Raw genomic sequence first — 16,090 nt, forward strand, 5'->3', positions numbered from 1 at the left:
TGTGGACTCCCATTTGGTCTCCACGTACCCTTTCTGGTCCATCCATCTCCTGGCCTTACATGTTTGGGTTTTTCCTGTTTTGCCCTGACTGGGATCCCACTATGTCCACCATGCTCACATCAAGCCCTCGTATTCCTCTCCCTGACTCTGAATTTTTTATTTAAAAAATTTATTTATGTATATGGGTATTTGTCTGCATGTTTGTCTGCACCAAGAAGAGGACATCAGATTGCAAGGGATTACAGTTACAATTTTGAGCTGCCATGTGGATGCTGGGAATTGAATGCAGGACCTCTGGAAGAGCAGCTAGTGCTCTTAACCACTGAGCCATCTCTCCAGCCCCATTTCACTTCCCTTCCCAAATAGCCCTAATATATTCACTCTGTTGTATGTACATATACACGACTATGTTTCCACATGTATTTAATATATATATCATTTGCATATTTAAATGTAAATTTTGATTATGAGAAAAAGATGCTATTTTGTCTTTTCTGGGTTCTGCTTAATTTGTTTAAAATGATGATTCTCAGTTCCATCTAGTTCCTCACAGATGTCAGAATTTCATCATTTATGACTGAATAAAAGTAGATGCATGTATGCTACCCATTCTTAGCCATCGGTTAATAGGCACCTAGGCTTAGTCGATATTTTCAGTCTTATGAGTAGCACAGCAGAAAACGTGGAGAGCAGATGTCTCTGTGGTGTGCTAACTCATATCCCTTGGGTATGCTACTCAGAGTGGCAAGGCTGGGTATCACAGTAGCTTTATACATTTTCTGGGGAAGCTCAATACTGATGTCCTTAACAGCTGCCTATTTTATAGTCCAGCAACAGTGTGAGTGTTCCTTTATCCTTGTGTCCTTCCCATTACTCCATGCTATATGAACTTAATTACCTTATATTTAATAGGTGATCACTCATTATAGCAACAGAGAAAGTACACATCTTTTAAGAACATCCTTTCATCTACTTAACTGTCAAAAATAAAACACTTAAAAATACTGCAAATGTTTAAGGTTGTGAATGATGAAAAATTTACTTTTGTGGCCATAAAAATATATTAATATAACAAAGTAAACAAGACTGAAAAAGAAGAAACATTGTTATCTTTATTTGCACATTTTATGTAGATACTGAAATAACAATACAGATTCAAAAACTATAGCCTTGAAACAGAAATCTTGCTACCTACTGAATTTTATCTCATGTTCTAGTAACAATTAAAAATAAGGTGTATTTTTAAAATAGTATTGTTTCTAGTAACACAAAACTGTGAAGCACCTAAAATTAAATTTAGAAAGATAAGTACATAAAATCTGGGAAGAAAATTATAAAACTTATTTGGAGACAATAGAAACTGAAAAATGCACACGAGGTATTTCAAATATTAGATATTGTAAATGTATTGATTTTTCTTTAACATAGTACAGACCAAATATAATTATTATGAAAAATGTGAGTAGTTTATTTTTATGGAGCCTAATAATATGATTATTTTATGGAGCCTAATAATATGATAGAAAGCAATGTAACCAGACACCCTAAAAATGACTAAAACGTTTACTTTGCTAAAAATCAGGACACAGCCTTCATAAAACCTTTGGGATAATATCTCATATGAGCATGTATATCAAAAATAGCAAGCAAGTCTTTGATTGGTTGGAGTGCTTTTATTAGTAACTCTGAGGAATGAAATTGATATCATCTCCATCTCTAAAGTCCACTTCAACTGAGAAAGTTGTATTAAGCTGTCTAAAAGTCAAAGTGAACAGAAAGTCAAAGAAAGTTATTTACCTGTAAATGTAATGTGTTGAGCAGAGAGTTGTGGCCAGAACATAACAGTCCGGAGCCAGTGATATTTTAGAGCATGTTTCCCATGCCCATGGCTTTGTTATATGTTAACTGTTGATTTGTGCCTTTTTAATTGGTTGATCTCTTCTCCCATGCTCATGAGGCTTGCTTTTTAAGTGTTTTGATTCTGCATTCCTTTTCTCAGGTTACTTTGAAAGATCGGATCACTATGTTTTTGTTCTGAAACATCATGTTCTTTTCTACTGAAGTCTTAATTGTATAGATATTTAAATGGCACATTGTTTAGCTTCTACACAACTCTCTTGCTTTTGTTTGGTCTCAGTACAGAATAAATCAGCAAACATTGACCCACATGCCTCTAGATCAGCGTTCATGCTGGCAAGTGGTCACACTACAGTCCTGGCCGTTACTGACACACCGTCTGCCTCATCAGCAAAGGCTCCTTCCTTTTCAGGAGACTTTGCTGGTGGAGATCTAAGGCAGCTCCAAAGTGGGCAACACATCTGTGGAACTGTATCAGTTTGTGAACATCAGCTAATAGTATCAAATCAAAATTCTGTTTCTAGTAAAGGACAATGTAGAGAACATTTCTCCTCTCTTTTGCTCATCATGATGTACCCAGAAAAGATTTACAGTTCTTGTCAGAACTTCCTTTTAGATGAACCCTATACTGAATGTTTTGCTTTTTGAACTATTATTTATTAAACATTTTAAAAACTGTTTTTTTGGGTTTTTTTTTTGGTTTTTTTTGGTGCTGAGTATCCATGCCCTACTATTGTGTTTGAGGAAGAGACCTAGTCAGTTGCTCTCATCAACTTAGACCATGAAACCCAGTATGTACAAGTTCAACAAAAACCACTATATACTGTCTGCCCACGCGTGCTTGAGCATTGCCAGGGCCTAAATTTCAAATTCATTATTGTGTTTTGGGAGTGGGGCTTTCTTTTCATCATATATCAGGTAAATAGAGTACTCAACAACACATTTAAAATTGCCCTATATTTAATAATATTAAATAAGTGAACTATGACGTTTATTTTCCTAAAATTCTGTATCAAGCAAGAGGCTTGTGTTCTGGACAGAATTGTATGAATAAACCATTCCACTTTGTACTATTATAATAATTTATTAGAAAAAAATTATACTGAAGAGTGTTTTATGGGAAAATGAAAATTTAATTATCCTGCAATTTTATTATTTTTTATTTTATATCTATATTCCTAATCTTCTGGTAATATATATTTTTATTGCTTAATTTCTCATCCATAACTAAATGCCTAAAATTTTTTATATTTATTATTTTACTAAACAATAGTGTGTACTACCTAAGTTATTATAATATTAATTTTTTATTTCCCCTCATTTGCATAGCTATCAGAACAGTGCATTGTTTTATGAACATTCTTACCTTAGTTTTACTTTTCATCTTTAATATGTTATATACAGGAGTGGCATAAAGATTATAAGAAATTCAGAGAAACAACTATGTATCTCATTATTGGGCTAGAAAATTTCCAGAGAGAAAGGTAAGACAGATGGACAAATATGGAAAAGGTTTGCTCTTGTTATTAATTCTTTTCTGTGATTATCATCCAATGCAAATTTTGCAGCATACATTTTAATGAATGTCTTAGTTTGGAACAATTTTAGATTACAGATTATTACAATGAGATCACATATCCTCCATATAAAATACATTTTCTTTTTTTATACTATACTTTTTAATAAAACTTATCCAAAAGAGTTGACATTAATTTTTTTGTTTTTCTCAGTTCCTTTTTTAGATAATTTAATTAAAATTTGATCTTCAGTTTCACACATGAATATGTTATATATTGACCACTCCTATCCTCTCCCATTTCTTCCCTGTCCTTTCCAGCTACTTCCTACCAATTTCTCTCAAGCATTCATGTCTATTCATTTTGTTTGTGGCTCATTGAATTGACCATGGTTGAGTTTAACCATAATTTCTTGTGACCATGGGTTTGGATTTGTCCACTGACGCCTAGTGGACTATAATTGAAAATTTTTATGAAACCTGTCCTTAAAATTTGGGGAGGAAAAGAGCTGATAGTTCAGCATGTATTACTGTTTAAATTTCCTAAAAACTATTGTGATGTTAGTGATTGTTATACTTCTTTTTCTTTTTGTTGATGTAAATCACAGGTAATACTTGTGTTTTTATCTGACCCCCAGGTTCCATAAAAAGAGCATCTGTGATAGAAAGATATTCAGTGATAGCATGCTATTTAAAATGTACAAGGCCCAAGGTTTAATTCTTTTGCACACTTACAAATAAACAAGTTTGTCTGTAGAAACTTCTAAATAATTCACACATTTTAAATTGAAGATAATTTGTAATAATTTCAATTTATATAGCTATGAAATTGTTATTTTAACTACTCTCATTTTTAATTGAAAAGTTTTTAATATGTGTAACATGAAGGGTGGGGCTTGTCGGGGTTTCTGTCCTGCCCAGTTCCCACAGCTGGCAAGTCCCAAAGAAAATCACACAGAGGTCTCCATAAGATTATAAACTGATTGGCCCATTAGCTCAGGCTTCTTATAAGCTCTTGTAGCTTATATTAACCCATATTTTTATCTATGTTAGCCACATGGCTCAGTACCTTTTTCAGTGGGGCAGGTCACATCTTGCTTCTTTTGTGGTCTGGGAAGGATTGAGAGGAATGGGCTTCCTCCTTCCCAGAATTCTGTTCACATATACTTCCTGCCTGGCCAATCAGCGTTTATTTAAAGCATGATTGGTAGAATATAGACAATTCTCCCTCACAAATATGATATATTGTTATTATGAATTCCCACACTTTCTCTCCCACCCAAATCCATGCCCTTATTTTATTAGAATATAAATAGGCACCTAAATAGAAATGTGTAAGTATTTTAACTATTAATAAAAAATGCTTCTTGTACTTGTCATTTCTCTTCTTTAATAGTTTGTACTCATCTCTCCTTATATTTATTTCTACCTTAGTAACAATTTATTAACTACTTATTTTTAATAAGCTGTTTTCTTTCCTTTTTAATTATTTTTTTATTTTTATTGAGCTCTACATTTTTCTCTGCTCCCCTCCCTCACTCTCCCCTCCCCTTCAACCCTCCCCCAAGGTCCCCATGCTCCCAATTTACTCAGGAGATCGTGTCCTTTTTTTTACTTATCATGTAGATTAGATCTATGTATGCTTTATTTTCAGTGCGTTGTCTTATGTCAGACAAGCAAAATGGTAACTGACCTGTTTCCCTTGTTTGTGTTATAAACTGTAGGAAGTTTATGGTGTGCTTTTAATGGCAAGTTGCCATTTATTTTGAGAATATAGCTGTTCAACCTGGTGTTACCAATTGTGATTGACAAGTTGTCTATAACTATATATATATGTACTCTCTCTCTCTCTCTCTGTGTGTGTGTGTGTGTGTGTGTGTGTATTCAGTTTCTTAGGAGTCTTGGCCACATTCTTCAAGCCACTTGTGACTAATACTTACTCTTCATAGTCCAATGCTTGCCAAGTGCCTACAACTTAACTAGCCAAACAGTGGTGCCAGTTGAGTTTCTTCTTGTAGACAGGTAGTTCACTCCCATCATGTGCCGCTGTTGCACTGATAGGCCTGGCTGGCTAGGTCAGTTGTAGTTGTGCTGTCTTCAGCAGTTTGGGAACATAACCCAAGGCAGTCCAGCCTGTAAGGTTTGAGGTTCTGTGGGAACCTCACTGGTCAGCAATTCCAAAAGAAATAACTCATACATACCAGGAACTCAGTTTATTTATCCTCTTCTGCTGTCTAGTAGAGGCATTGTTGCCCTGCTCTAGGATAACACTTGGAAGAATCATATGTGCATATGCATGCATGTTTATTTGTATGTATATATGTATGTATGTATAAATGCTTGTATATATGGAAACTGAGTAGTATACCTTTTTATGTCTTTTTCTAAAGGTCTTGGTGTTATTTATCCCACCCCATTCTTGCTCCTCTGTTCTACCCTTACTCTTTAGCTGTTTAACCCTTCCTAATTTGTCCCAGTAAATTCCCAAATTGTATGTTTCCTATTTTCTGCAAACCTACCATTCCTGTGAGCCTTTTCTCTTTTATACTTTATATGTATACATAAAGAAAACATTACTTACATAGACATTGCTCGAGAAAAATGATACTTGTAAGTATAAAGAAAAAAATATCTTTCCACAGGAAAATATTGTGTTAAACACATTGATTATTGTGCTTTCACATCAGTCTTAAATTTTGGTCATGAGTGGACAACATCAAAACCCCAACATACTAAAAACAACAGAAGGAACTATTGAATTTCAGCTGAGGCCTTTCTCCCATCTTTTTTTAGTTCTTGTTTTGTTCTACTTTTAAAATATGCCTCTTGCCTTTGGTTTTTGCTTTTGTTAAGAAAGTGTGTTGGTGAACTTGATGCATTGTAACTTTTTAATGTCATGGAGAATAGACACTTAAATATATACTTTGTGGGATTCCATTTTTCCTGATGGCCTATTGAGAACAAGGGACAGAAGCAACGACAGAGAGCTTTGTAGTCCTGTGAGCATGACAGAGATAACTCTCCAGGAGACAGATTCAGAGAATCTGCTCAACTTTATTCCAGAGTGTAGGGAATATATAGGATTGCTAGGGAATCACCTAGTTTGGATTAGACAGCACATTCCTATGATAAAGATCTTAGTACAAGTCTTAGTTATCATCCGTGAAATCATGGTTCTATTGTAATGTTCCTAGTATAGTACTTAATTTCCAAATGGGTAGCAGGGGGAAAGCTGCTTCAGAGAACTGTGTCCAGGGTCCCATCAAAGATAAGTCAGGCAGCAAAGCCTAGAGACAGTCTCCAAGTAAGGTCAGATAGAGAACTAGGTGCCTTCATGGATGTGGGTGGGGGAATAGAGAGGCAGGGGAAGGTGGGGAGCTCAGAGAGCTTGCCTCTGACTGCAACCTCTGGCCTCCCAGCATTTTATGGTTGTAGATCGCTTTATAATTATGAAATACTAACATCATGTGTTTATTTTAAGTTATATAGACTCCTTGCTGTTCCTTATCTGTGCTTATCAGAATAACAGAGAGCTCTTGTCAAAGGGTCCTTACAGAGGGCATGATGGAGAGTTGATTTCACATTACAGAAGGGAGTGTTTGCTGGTGAGTGACGTAACGTGTTTGCATTGGCCCTCTGCTGGACACAGTCTCCAGTTCTCACATAAGTAACTGACTATAAATACTGTCAGGATAAGAATTGTAGTATATCTGTATGAAATGTTTTTTTTTAATGAGAGATGATTGCTTTCGTTGTATTTCCAGATTCTATCTTTAGATTACCACTTCCCTTTATTGCTGGATAATGAAGAATGATATTTTGTACAACAAACACTTCGTTTACTGAGGCATAAATCATGTTGGACTTAGTTTGCATAGTTCAATTTCATTGAACATTCTATTATTTGTTGCTGGAGACTGGTAGTTTTTCCTCAAACATCTCAAATTCTCTAAAATAGAATTTTCAATGCAGGTTTTTATAATTCACTTTCAAAACATTTTACTCTATTGAATTTTACAGACGTAGAACACTTTATTGATATACATTGTATTAACTGGCCTTCCTGTTTGAAGTTACAAATTCCCCTAAACTTGGAATACATTGATCTCACTATTGACTTTGGCATCTCTTCCTTCCATTTTACCAATACCTAGTAAATAACTATGTATTAATTGTTTTTATTATTAAAAATATTGAATAAAGTCTCTCTAGGTTTGTAATATGAATTAAGTGTAAGAAAAGAATTTTTAAGTGGACTTTTGATTAAATGTTTTCTCTTAGAACTATTTGGTTTAGATTAATTTTAATGTGAAGTATTGTATTTGCAGTTTTTAGTGAAATTATGGGAAGATGTGAATTTATTTTTTTCTGTTACCTTTGTTATGTGCAGAAGTTTTCCTGACAACTTTCTTTTTGTGTATGATATCATTATATCTGATGACTGCTATTTTTGACTGCTGTCAGAACATATTTAGCCCGTTGTCTTTAGTGCAGTGTCTTAACGGCAAAATATGATCTCTTCTCTCATTCCATTAAGAAATTAAATGAGCAAGCAGCAGAGATGTTTGAGTCTGGAGAGGACCGAGAAGTGAACAATGGCTTGATTATTATGAATGAGTTTATCGTTCCTTTCTTGCCCTTGTTGCTGGTGGATGAAATGGAAGAGAAAGACATCCTTGCTGTGGAAGATATGAGGAATCGATGGTGTTCCTACTTAGGGCAAGAGATGGAATGTAAGTTTAAACAGTGCGTGAGGCACCTGAGGTGGGATGCAGCAGCAGAAGATGCTGTTTTATTTTGACATTGTTTCATGTTCTGTAGCACGTCCATGCTCACGCTGTTGCCATTTTCCTCCTTTACAAGCTAATATGTGCACGTTTCTGTGCCAGGAACTTTAAAATATATATATATATCATATCCCCAAAATGGCAGTAATTTCATGCATTTTTAAATGAATCCTCTCCTATAACAAACCTATTGTAGGAAGTCCTTTAATTTTTCTTTGTGTTTAGATAGATCTAATTATTTGTATTTGCAGCAAACCTTCAAGAAAAGCTGACGGATTTTCTGCCAAAACTGCTTGATTGTTCTACTGAGATTAAAGGTTTCCATGAGCCTCCAAAGTTACCTTCCTATTCCGCGCATGAACTCTGTGAGAGATTCGCCCGAATCATGTTGTCCCTCAGTCGTACTCCTGCTGATGGAAGATAAACTGCCCAGAGTTCTCACACACTATAGAAACTCTTTTCTTACCCCATCTTCCTGTCACAGGATTTGCTTGCTGCTGCTAGAGTTTTTAACTTTTTATTTTAATAACTGCAAAAGACAAAGCGACTATGCCGACCTTAACCAGACTGCAAACAATAAAGCCGAGAATCGCATGGCATTCAGACTTTGTTTTATCTGGAACCGATATATAATTACAAATCAATTGATTTCTTGTGGTAAAACTATGTTTTTGCCACCTTCTATTGCAGTATTGCGTCTCCATTTTCCTTATCAACAGCTTTCCATTTAGTCTGGAATTTCCAAGACTAAGCCATTAAAGTGTTCAACACTGTGTATGATATATATTTGGTAGCTTGTAAATGAAATCAAAGAATAAAGTTTTATTTATGGCTACCTCTGTGTTTGTAAGCAGGTATATGTATATTGGTGTGTATTTTAGATATATAAATGAATTTAGTTATAGGGTTGACATTGGGTGATGCATAAAACAATAGCCCTTTTATTTACTATAATGGTACCATATTGGAATTGTACTTAGTACTTAGCACTTCAGTGTGTCTATATGAACTGACTTCTTAGACCTAAATATGTTGTATTCAGTCACTGAAGTGAGTGACTGGGTTTTAAGTCTAGCTGCACTGAAACTTTTAACCTTTTCTTAGATTAAACGTTTGCTTCTTTATGTATGTGTAAATAATATAACAAGATGACTACTTCAAGAGAAACCTGAAAAAAGTACTTGAATAAGGGCTATTGTGAAATTTAAAAAAAATGTGCACATATACACACATACATGCACATACATGTATTCTTCATAATGGAGGGCAATGTTTTTCATTATATAATTATTCTATTTTTGTAAATTATATACTACTTTAAGTGAAAATGTCCTCTACTAATCAATGCTGTGAATGAAATTGATACTGTTCAATGAGGAATTCTAAGAATCCTACCTTTTTATTTGCCTCCGTTTTTTTTTCACAAAAGGTAAAAGCTGTAGAATATTTTATAGATGGAACTACTGTTTCAAGATTAATGAAGTGATATTGTGAATAGAAGTCTAGATTAATGCTTTAAAGGTAATGCTGTTACCACCCATATATTTTTGAATATATAAAAATTCTTTATAATTGATACTTTGTTAGCATAGTAAAATGTATCATTATGCTGTGTGTGTGTTTTAGCAGTGTCAGCAAACCAATACTTTCTACAAGTGCCTCTCACAAGAGATCCAATAGAGCAGTGGTTCTCAACCTTCCTAATGCTGCACCCCTTTAATATAGTTCCTCGTGTTGTGGTAACTCCCAACCATAAAGTTATTTCATTGCAACTTCATAACTGTAATTTTGCTACTGTTATGATTCATAATGTAAATATCTGATATGTGACCCTAGAGGGGCTGAGACCTACAGGTTGATAAACGCTGTACCAGAGGAAGCTAAACAGCCCTGGTGATTTTTTGAAGGGGATGCTGGGTAGTGAGACAGCCATGAGGAGGCATTGGGACCCGATCTGTGTAAAATTAGCTGTTGCATATGTGGGCATCAAAGTGTGTTTGGGTTTAGCATTCTTTACTTGGCAGACTTCTACACTGGTCTTTGTCTTTTTAAAAGTCTAGAAACTTTACATTTTGCTAGTTATCTCACATTTTATGATATCTTAACAAAATAGTGAACTTCTTTATATTGATGTACATAGTCACCTGCTAAGCACAGAGTAGTCAAATACCATGTGGAAATTATTCTCTCAGAAGCACATCCAGGGGATTGTGTGGTTCTTATGCCTATGGTAAGTAGTGTTATATTAAGTTTGTACTTAGGAAAGAGTTCATGGGCCAGTGAGACAGCTCAGTGGGTAAAGGAATTTGCCGCCAAGCCTGACAATCTCAGTTCCATCCCTAGGACTCACGTGGTGGAAGGAGAGCTCTGACTCCCACAAGTTGTACTCTGAAAACACACAGACATGCTTGCACTAAAAAATATATTAAATAAAATATCATTTTTTAAAAAAAACAATGTTTTTTTTTTCATTTCTAGGATTGAATCTGAAAAAACTTAGTAACATAAATGAGCTTTATCCATACATGGACAATCAACTTGCTTTCCTAAGGGTATTTAATCTATTCTCATGGTTTAGGCCACTGGAATTTCTTTATGTTGTTTGCTGAATTAAGTATAACTTGGAGCTTGTGATATAAGAGCTAGAGCCTTATAGAACTGTTGTCCACAGTTAGATCAGCATTCAATCCTTGTCATTGTAGTTACTGGAATATTCTCCTCATACATTTTGAAATACTCGGGATAGAAGTCAATTAAGAAAGAAGCAAGACTTCTTATATACACATGGTTTATGAAGACCAGTAGCTATGAGTGATTCTAATATTCTGGGAGTATCTCATTCTTTAAATTCCAAGTTAGAATACACTGTATTTAAGGGTACTAATTTTCAAGATGTCGGCTCCAAAGCGCTGTTTAGCCTGTTTGGGATTATGTTAAGACTGAAAATTTCTGGCCTCCAACTCCTAACTATGACTCAAAACTTTCCAGTCATACCTTCAGAGAGTGTTGAAGTTGGAGAGCCATCCCATGCCATAAGGTTCTTGGCAACATTTTGTATATCTTAATACTCAGTATATTTCCACCCTTTTGTGATTCTTGATTGCAATCCTCCTATATTCCTTTCCAGCAGTTTCAAAGAAGTGGTGGATTTTTTTGCTGTTTTATTTTACATATTATTGACAACAATATGATTTTTTCCTATATTTGGTTCTCCAGTATTTGTTTTTTATTCAAATTTGTTGACTTGCTTCCAGGTTCTACTCTATGTTCTCTGAACTAAAAAGAGAAGAGGTTGCTTCAGGGATGATTCATTATTCTTGAGTTTTATTTTTTGTTTTCTTTTAGAGTCTTAGGTAAACTAAATGTCCTAGGCTGTGGCCTCAATTCAGCTTCTTCCACAGTATGTATATAGGTTTTCTGGTGCTGTAAAATCCAGCACTGCAGAAGTATATTATGTAATATATAAGGAGCTGGCAAGTTGCTTTTTGTGGGATACTGCCTCTTTATTCGCAATGTTCACATTCTCTGCCCCAGTATGGCCTTTTCTTTGTACACACATGCCTCCAGGTTCTCTGGAGTAAGGACAACACTCACACTGGGTGCAGACACAGCCCTTATGACCTAACGTACCTCCTCAAGGTAGTTTCCAAATGCACACACTGAAGGCTGGAGCTTTGACATGGGGTTTGCTGAGCTATGTTTCATTTCAGATAGTGTTAAGCAGCTGGGTTTTCTTCCTTTCTTGAAGAAAAGGTAGGTTGTTAGTGTTTTATTTTAGCCTATGCTCTATTTTCTTGCTATTTACTGTTGTGGGAGCGGCGGGGCTGTGTTCCCAGCATCCGGCCACCCGCATGGCTTATGTCCCGAAATAATTACATGGAAACTGTATTCTTTTAAACATTGCCTGACCCATTAGTTCCAGCCTCTTATTGGCTAGCTCTTACATATTGAGCTAACCCATTTCTAATAATCTGTGTAGCCCACGAGGTGGCTTGCCAGAGAAGATCTTAACCTGTGTCTGTCTGGAGTTTGAGAATCATGGTGACTCCTCAATCTGCATCTTTCTCCCAGCATTCTGTTCTGTTTACTCTGCCTACCTAATTTTATGTCCTATTAAAGGGCCAAGGCAGTCTCTTTATTTAACCAATGAAATTAACACAAAACAGAAGACTATCCCCCATCAACTTATCATTTATTTTCGGAATAAATTGTACCAGTCTAAGTCAGAAAATGCTAATCTGGCACTCAGCGGTTTAGAATTTTCATTGACAATGGTTTGTTTTGTTTTGGATGAATAGAAACCGCATGTGCTGATGGATGTGAGTGCCTTTTATTAGTTTCCTCTCATATCATGCTTTTGATAGGCTTCCAGTAAGGGGAATATTTTTGTGTTCTTATATTATTCATGTTCCTTCCCAATTTCTCACTCTACCCCCCCAGCAGATATGGTTTTTTTTTCCATATTTGGATAACACCAGGACAGATATGTGTGTGGTAACTTTTGCTTTTGTGTATTGATGAGGTGAGGGGTCATTGGAAATTGGTTGGGATGCAATATATGAGAAAAGAGTAAATTAAAGACATAACACAAAAGAAAGACCCAAGTTAGGCATTAAACAGGACAGGGTACCCTGCCCTCTCTTAAGGAGGGAGGGGGAGAGGAGGGTGAGTGGGGGAATGGGAGGGGAATGGGAGGAGGGGAGGAAGTGTAAATTTTTTGAATGGAAAAATAAAAAAAATAAATTTCAGTAGCCACCTATTTTGCAAATTCCTTCCCATACTTTCCATAAGTCAGTTGGGATCCCTTTAATGTTAGCTTTAGAGTGATGGATAATAAAAAAAAAACTAAGTTAAAAAATACTGATGATAAAGTAATAGAAATGAGCCTCAGCTGGGAGGGATGCCCCCCTCTCCCTGCACACACACACTCAGGAGACAGAAGTAGGAGAGTCTGGTGTTTGATGTTGTGTTATATAGGGAAAAGTGTCTCAAAATAATAATGAGTCCTGATTGAGGCATTATGGGCAGTGGAACACACAGAGAGACATCTTCTGGTGTCAGTGGGTTTTTTTAATGATTCATTTATTTTTATTTTATTAACATTGTACATTGCTGTTCTACCTGAATGTATGTCTTGTTAGGGTGTCAAATCCCCTGGAACTGGAATTACAAACAGTTGTGAGCTGCATGAGGGTGCTGGGAATTAAATATCCTAGTTGGGCTATTCCCAGTGAAGACTTCAGGCCATCATTATTGTGTTCTGTCTCTTACTCTGTCAGCTCCTGTGATACGGACTAAAACTGTTCCTTTTCCTTCCCAACCAAATTGGAGGAGTTTTGCTCTCCCTTAAACTCTATACCTCCCTATGTATAAATTTACAGTTAGCTTACCAGGATGTGGGGAGGACATTTGGGGAAACTCGGCATTCTGAAAATGATAGAAATCAAACCAGAACCAAGTATATAGATGAACTTACAACTTTGTTTTAATATATGCCTATTATGCTTGCCCTTCTGCAGAAGCAATGCAAAAGGCTCAGTTTTTAAAACCCCATATTAGTCTCCAGTCTTTAGGTTTATCTTTAGTATATTGTTATTATTTTTCTTTATCTACAGTTACTCTAGTAATGTTAATATGTACATCTAGAACATATGAGGCCCTTTTTGTTAATATTTAAGTTCTGTTCTATAATTTTCAAGCAAGCTTTTCTATTTAACAGGCTTAATACTCTACATAGCCCAGAATGTCTTTGAACTCCTGAATCCTCCGGCCTCAGCTTCTCTCTTTCTATTCTTAAAACACCTGTCTTCATACATTGCTCTTCTAATTGTTATTTATTTTAGTCCTACCCTGAGAGGCTAGTTAATGAAGGAGTGTGAATGAGTTAGGGTTTTGTATTACTGCCATTCAGTGGAACAACAGGGCTTGAGAATGTTTAGTTTTGCCTAGATGGAAAGCAAGCCATTTTGTCATGTGTTCCACCTGAAGTTGAAGCTCCAGGTAAAGGTTTCTCTGTTCTTAATTCATTGCCCCCATCAGATTTTTTTCCAGTCTGGTAGTATTGATTACTGTTGTCCTGATTTCTAAGGTCTGTGTCTTTCTAAAACTTACCTCTTCAGTTTACTCCTTTCCTACCTATATCCATTATAATGAACACGTTGGTGTTTTTCTGACTGACAATTTGTTAGTTTTTGAATGGTATGTATTTCTATTGTCTGAATATCTTGTTGGATCTGCATATTTCAGACAAGGTCAGGCATGTTCATGGTGGTAAAGCTGTAAACATTTCTGGATATTTCAGGGTACATTAACCATTGCACATACAAACTAAACTCTCCCTTATTCCATGCATCTGATTTCCTTATATGCCTTGGTGAATGATAGACATGTAGAAATGCAGAGCTTTTAAAACAATTCTTCCAGCCTCCACTGAGGCTAGATACTGACAAGGCAGCTTTTGAATACCTCCCCTCTGCTGTAGCCCACTTGGCCCCTCAGCTCTGCATTTGGACTATTGGATTTGCTGAAAAGTAGCCTGCTGGCATTGGCCTTGCCCCTGTAAGCCATCTGCCACCTGCTGGCACAGTGATCTTCATGTGGGGCTTGTTTTGTGCATCTACTTTCTACCAGAGGACTGAACTAGAGAAAGATGATGCTGTTAAAACACCTGACCACCTAATAGAGACGGGTTTACTTCTGTATCTTCTCCAGCCTTCACGTCACTGCATCTATAATGTGTTTGAGTCACAGTGGCCATATTTCACACTTCCATCCACTCCATCCATATATCCAGTGCCAACATGTTCCGTGAAGTCTTTTGCTGAGTATAGAACTAAACCAAGATCTGAAGCAAAAGTAATCACTCAGTGTCTGTCTATCCAAACTTGGCATCTTCCTGTGTAAGTGTAAACACGTGTGTTATACACAGCTGTTGTAAGGAATTCTTACTAGAGAGTCTCAGATTTCTATCTTAAACAATTCTTAGAAAATGTTTTCAAAGAATTCTTACCTAGCTTCATGCTAGGGTGAGCTGACTTAGAATTAGGGATGTCTAGAGCATTTTCCCAGACTAAGAACGAAATGGGAACCAGCGTGGAGGTTAATAATAAGCTATCAATAAAAGTAAGTCAATAAAATAGACCTTACAAGAACAGAGGGGCTGGCAGAGCAGGACAGGAGCCTGGAACCAGCCTCTTGGTTGTCAGACTGGTTGTGGTTCTGATAGAGTACAGCTGGAGAGCTAGCTGCCTTCTGCCCAGAATGACCTACGCCTGGGGCAGCAGAGCTGAATCGGTCTTCTCAGACCAAGCAGGGCATGGGGGAGAAAACCACATTTTATTAGCAGTAGTCTACACTTTGGCATCAGCCAAGGCTGTTCTATAACCCCAAACTCAGGAAGGTTGTTTTACACAGGTACATTTGTTATTGTCAATTTACTCTTCATCTTTGGGTCAGCTATAACCTGGCTGGATTTAACAGCTTGAGCAGGATTTTAAAAAGCAAAAGTCCAGAACCCCAGCTGCCTCTGAGAATCTGTCTCCATCAGTTTCCAAACTGCTTGCCTGCTTTAGCATGACACCATGAAAATTTTCTAATAGATAATAGATTTATTTCCAAAGAAATACCTGTAAAATCTGTTTCTTACTTGCTGTACTGTGTTTGGTTATACAGATTATATACATGTTGTGATAATTATGAATGTATAATGCAGGCTGCTATGTGTATCTGAATTTTATGCATTTGTCTTACTCGTTTCTAAATGTGTGACTCATGACTAGATCACAAAGTATAGAGTGCACCAGTGTTCCTGTTCCATTTTACACTGTTACCCACAACACTACCGGGACTATTTCTTTCAGACATTAAGTAATGGAGAACACTGTTGGTATTTAATACTTTCCAATATTGCACAAAACTTTTCATGTTTAGT

The 16,090-nt window shown here is 36.2% G+C and overlaps 1 protein-coding gene across 4 annotated transcripts in view; it reads left to right on the top strand.

The window, feature by feature from the left end:
• Usp25 (ubiquitin specific peptidase 25) overlaps nucleotides 1-9,580 on the top strand; it is a 106,059-nt gene extending 96,479 nt beyond the window's left edge. For all 4 annotated transcript variants that reach the window (XM_075957085.1, XM_075957166.1, XM_075957247.1 and 1 more), the window contains 4 exons: nucleotides 3,262-3,341; nucleotides 6,855-6,978; nucleotides 7,911-8,106; nucleotides 8,412-9,580. In XM_075957085.1, the coding sequence (XP_075813200.1) occupies nucleotides 3,262-3,341; nucleotides 6,855-6,978; nucleotides 7,911-8,106; nucleotides 8,412-8,584 (573 nt within the window). In that variant the 3' untranslated portion in view covers nucleotides 8,585-9,580. The remainder of the gene's footprint in view (nucleotides 1-3,261; nucleotides 3,342-6,854; nucleotides 6,979-7,910; nucleotides 8,107-8,411) is intronic.
• The last annotated feature ends 6,510 nt before the right edge of the window (nucleotides 9,581-16,090 follow it).

The sequence above is a fragment of the Microtus pennsylvanicus genome, chromosome 1 (assembly GCF_037038515.1).
Source record: "Microtus pennsylvanicus isolate mMicPen1 chromosome 1, mMicPen1.hap1, whole genome shotgun sequence".
NCBI classification, from domain to species: domain Eukaryota; kingdom Metazoa; phylum Chordata; class Mammalia; order Rodentia; family Cricetidae; genus Microtus; species Microtus pennsylvanicus.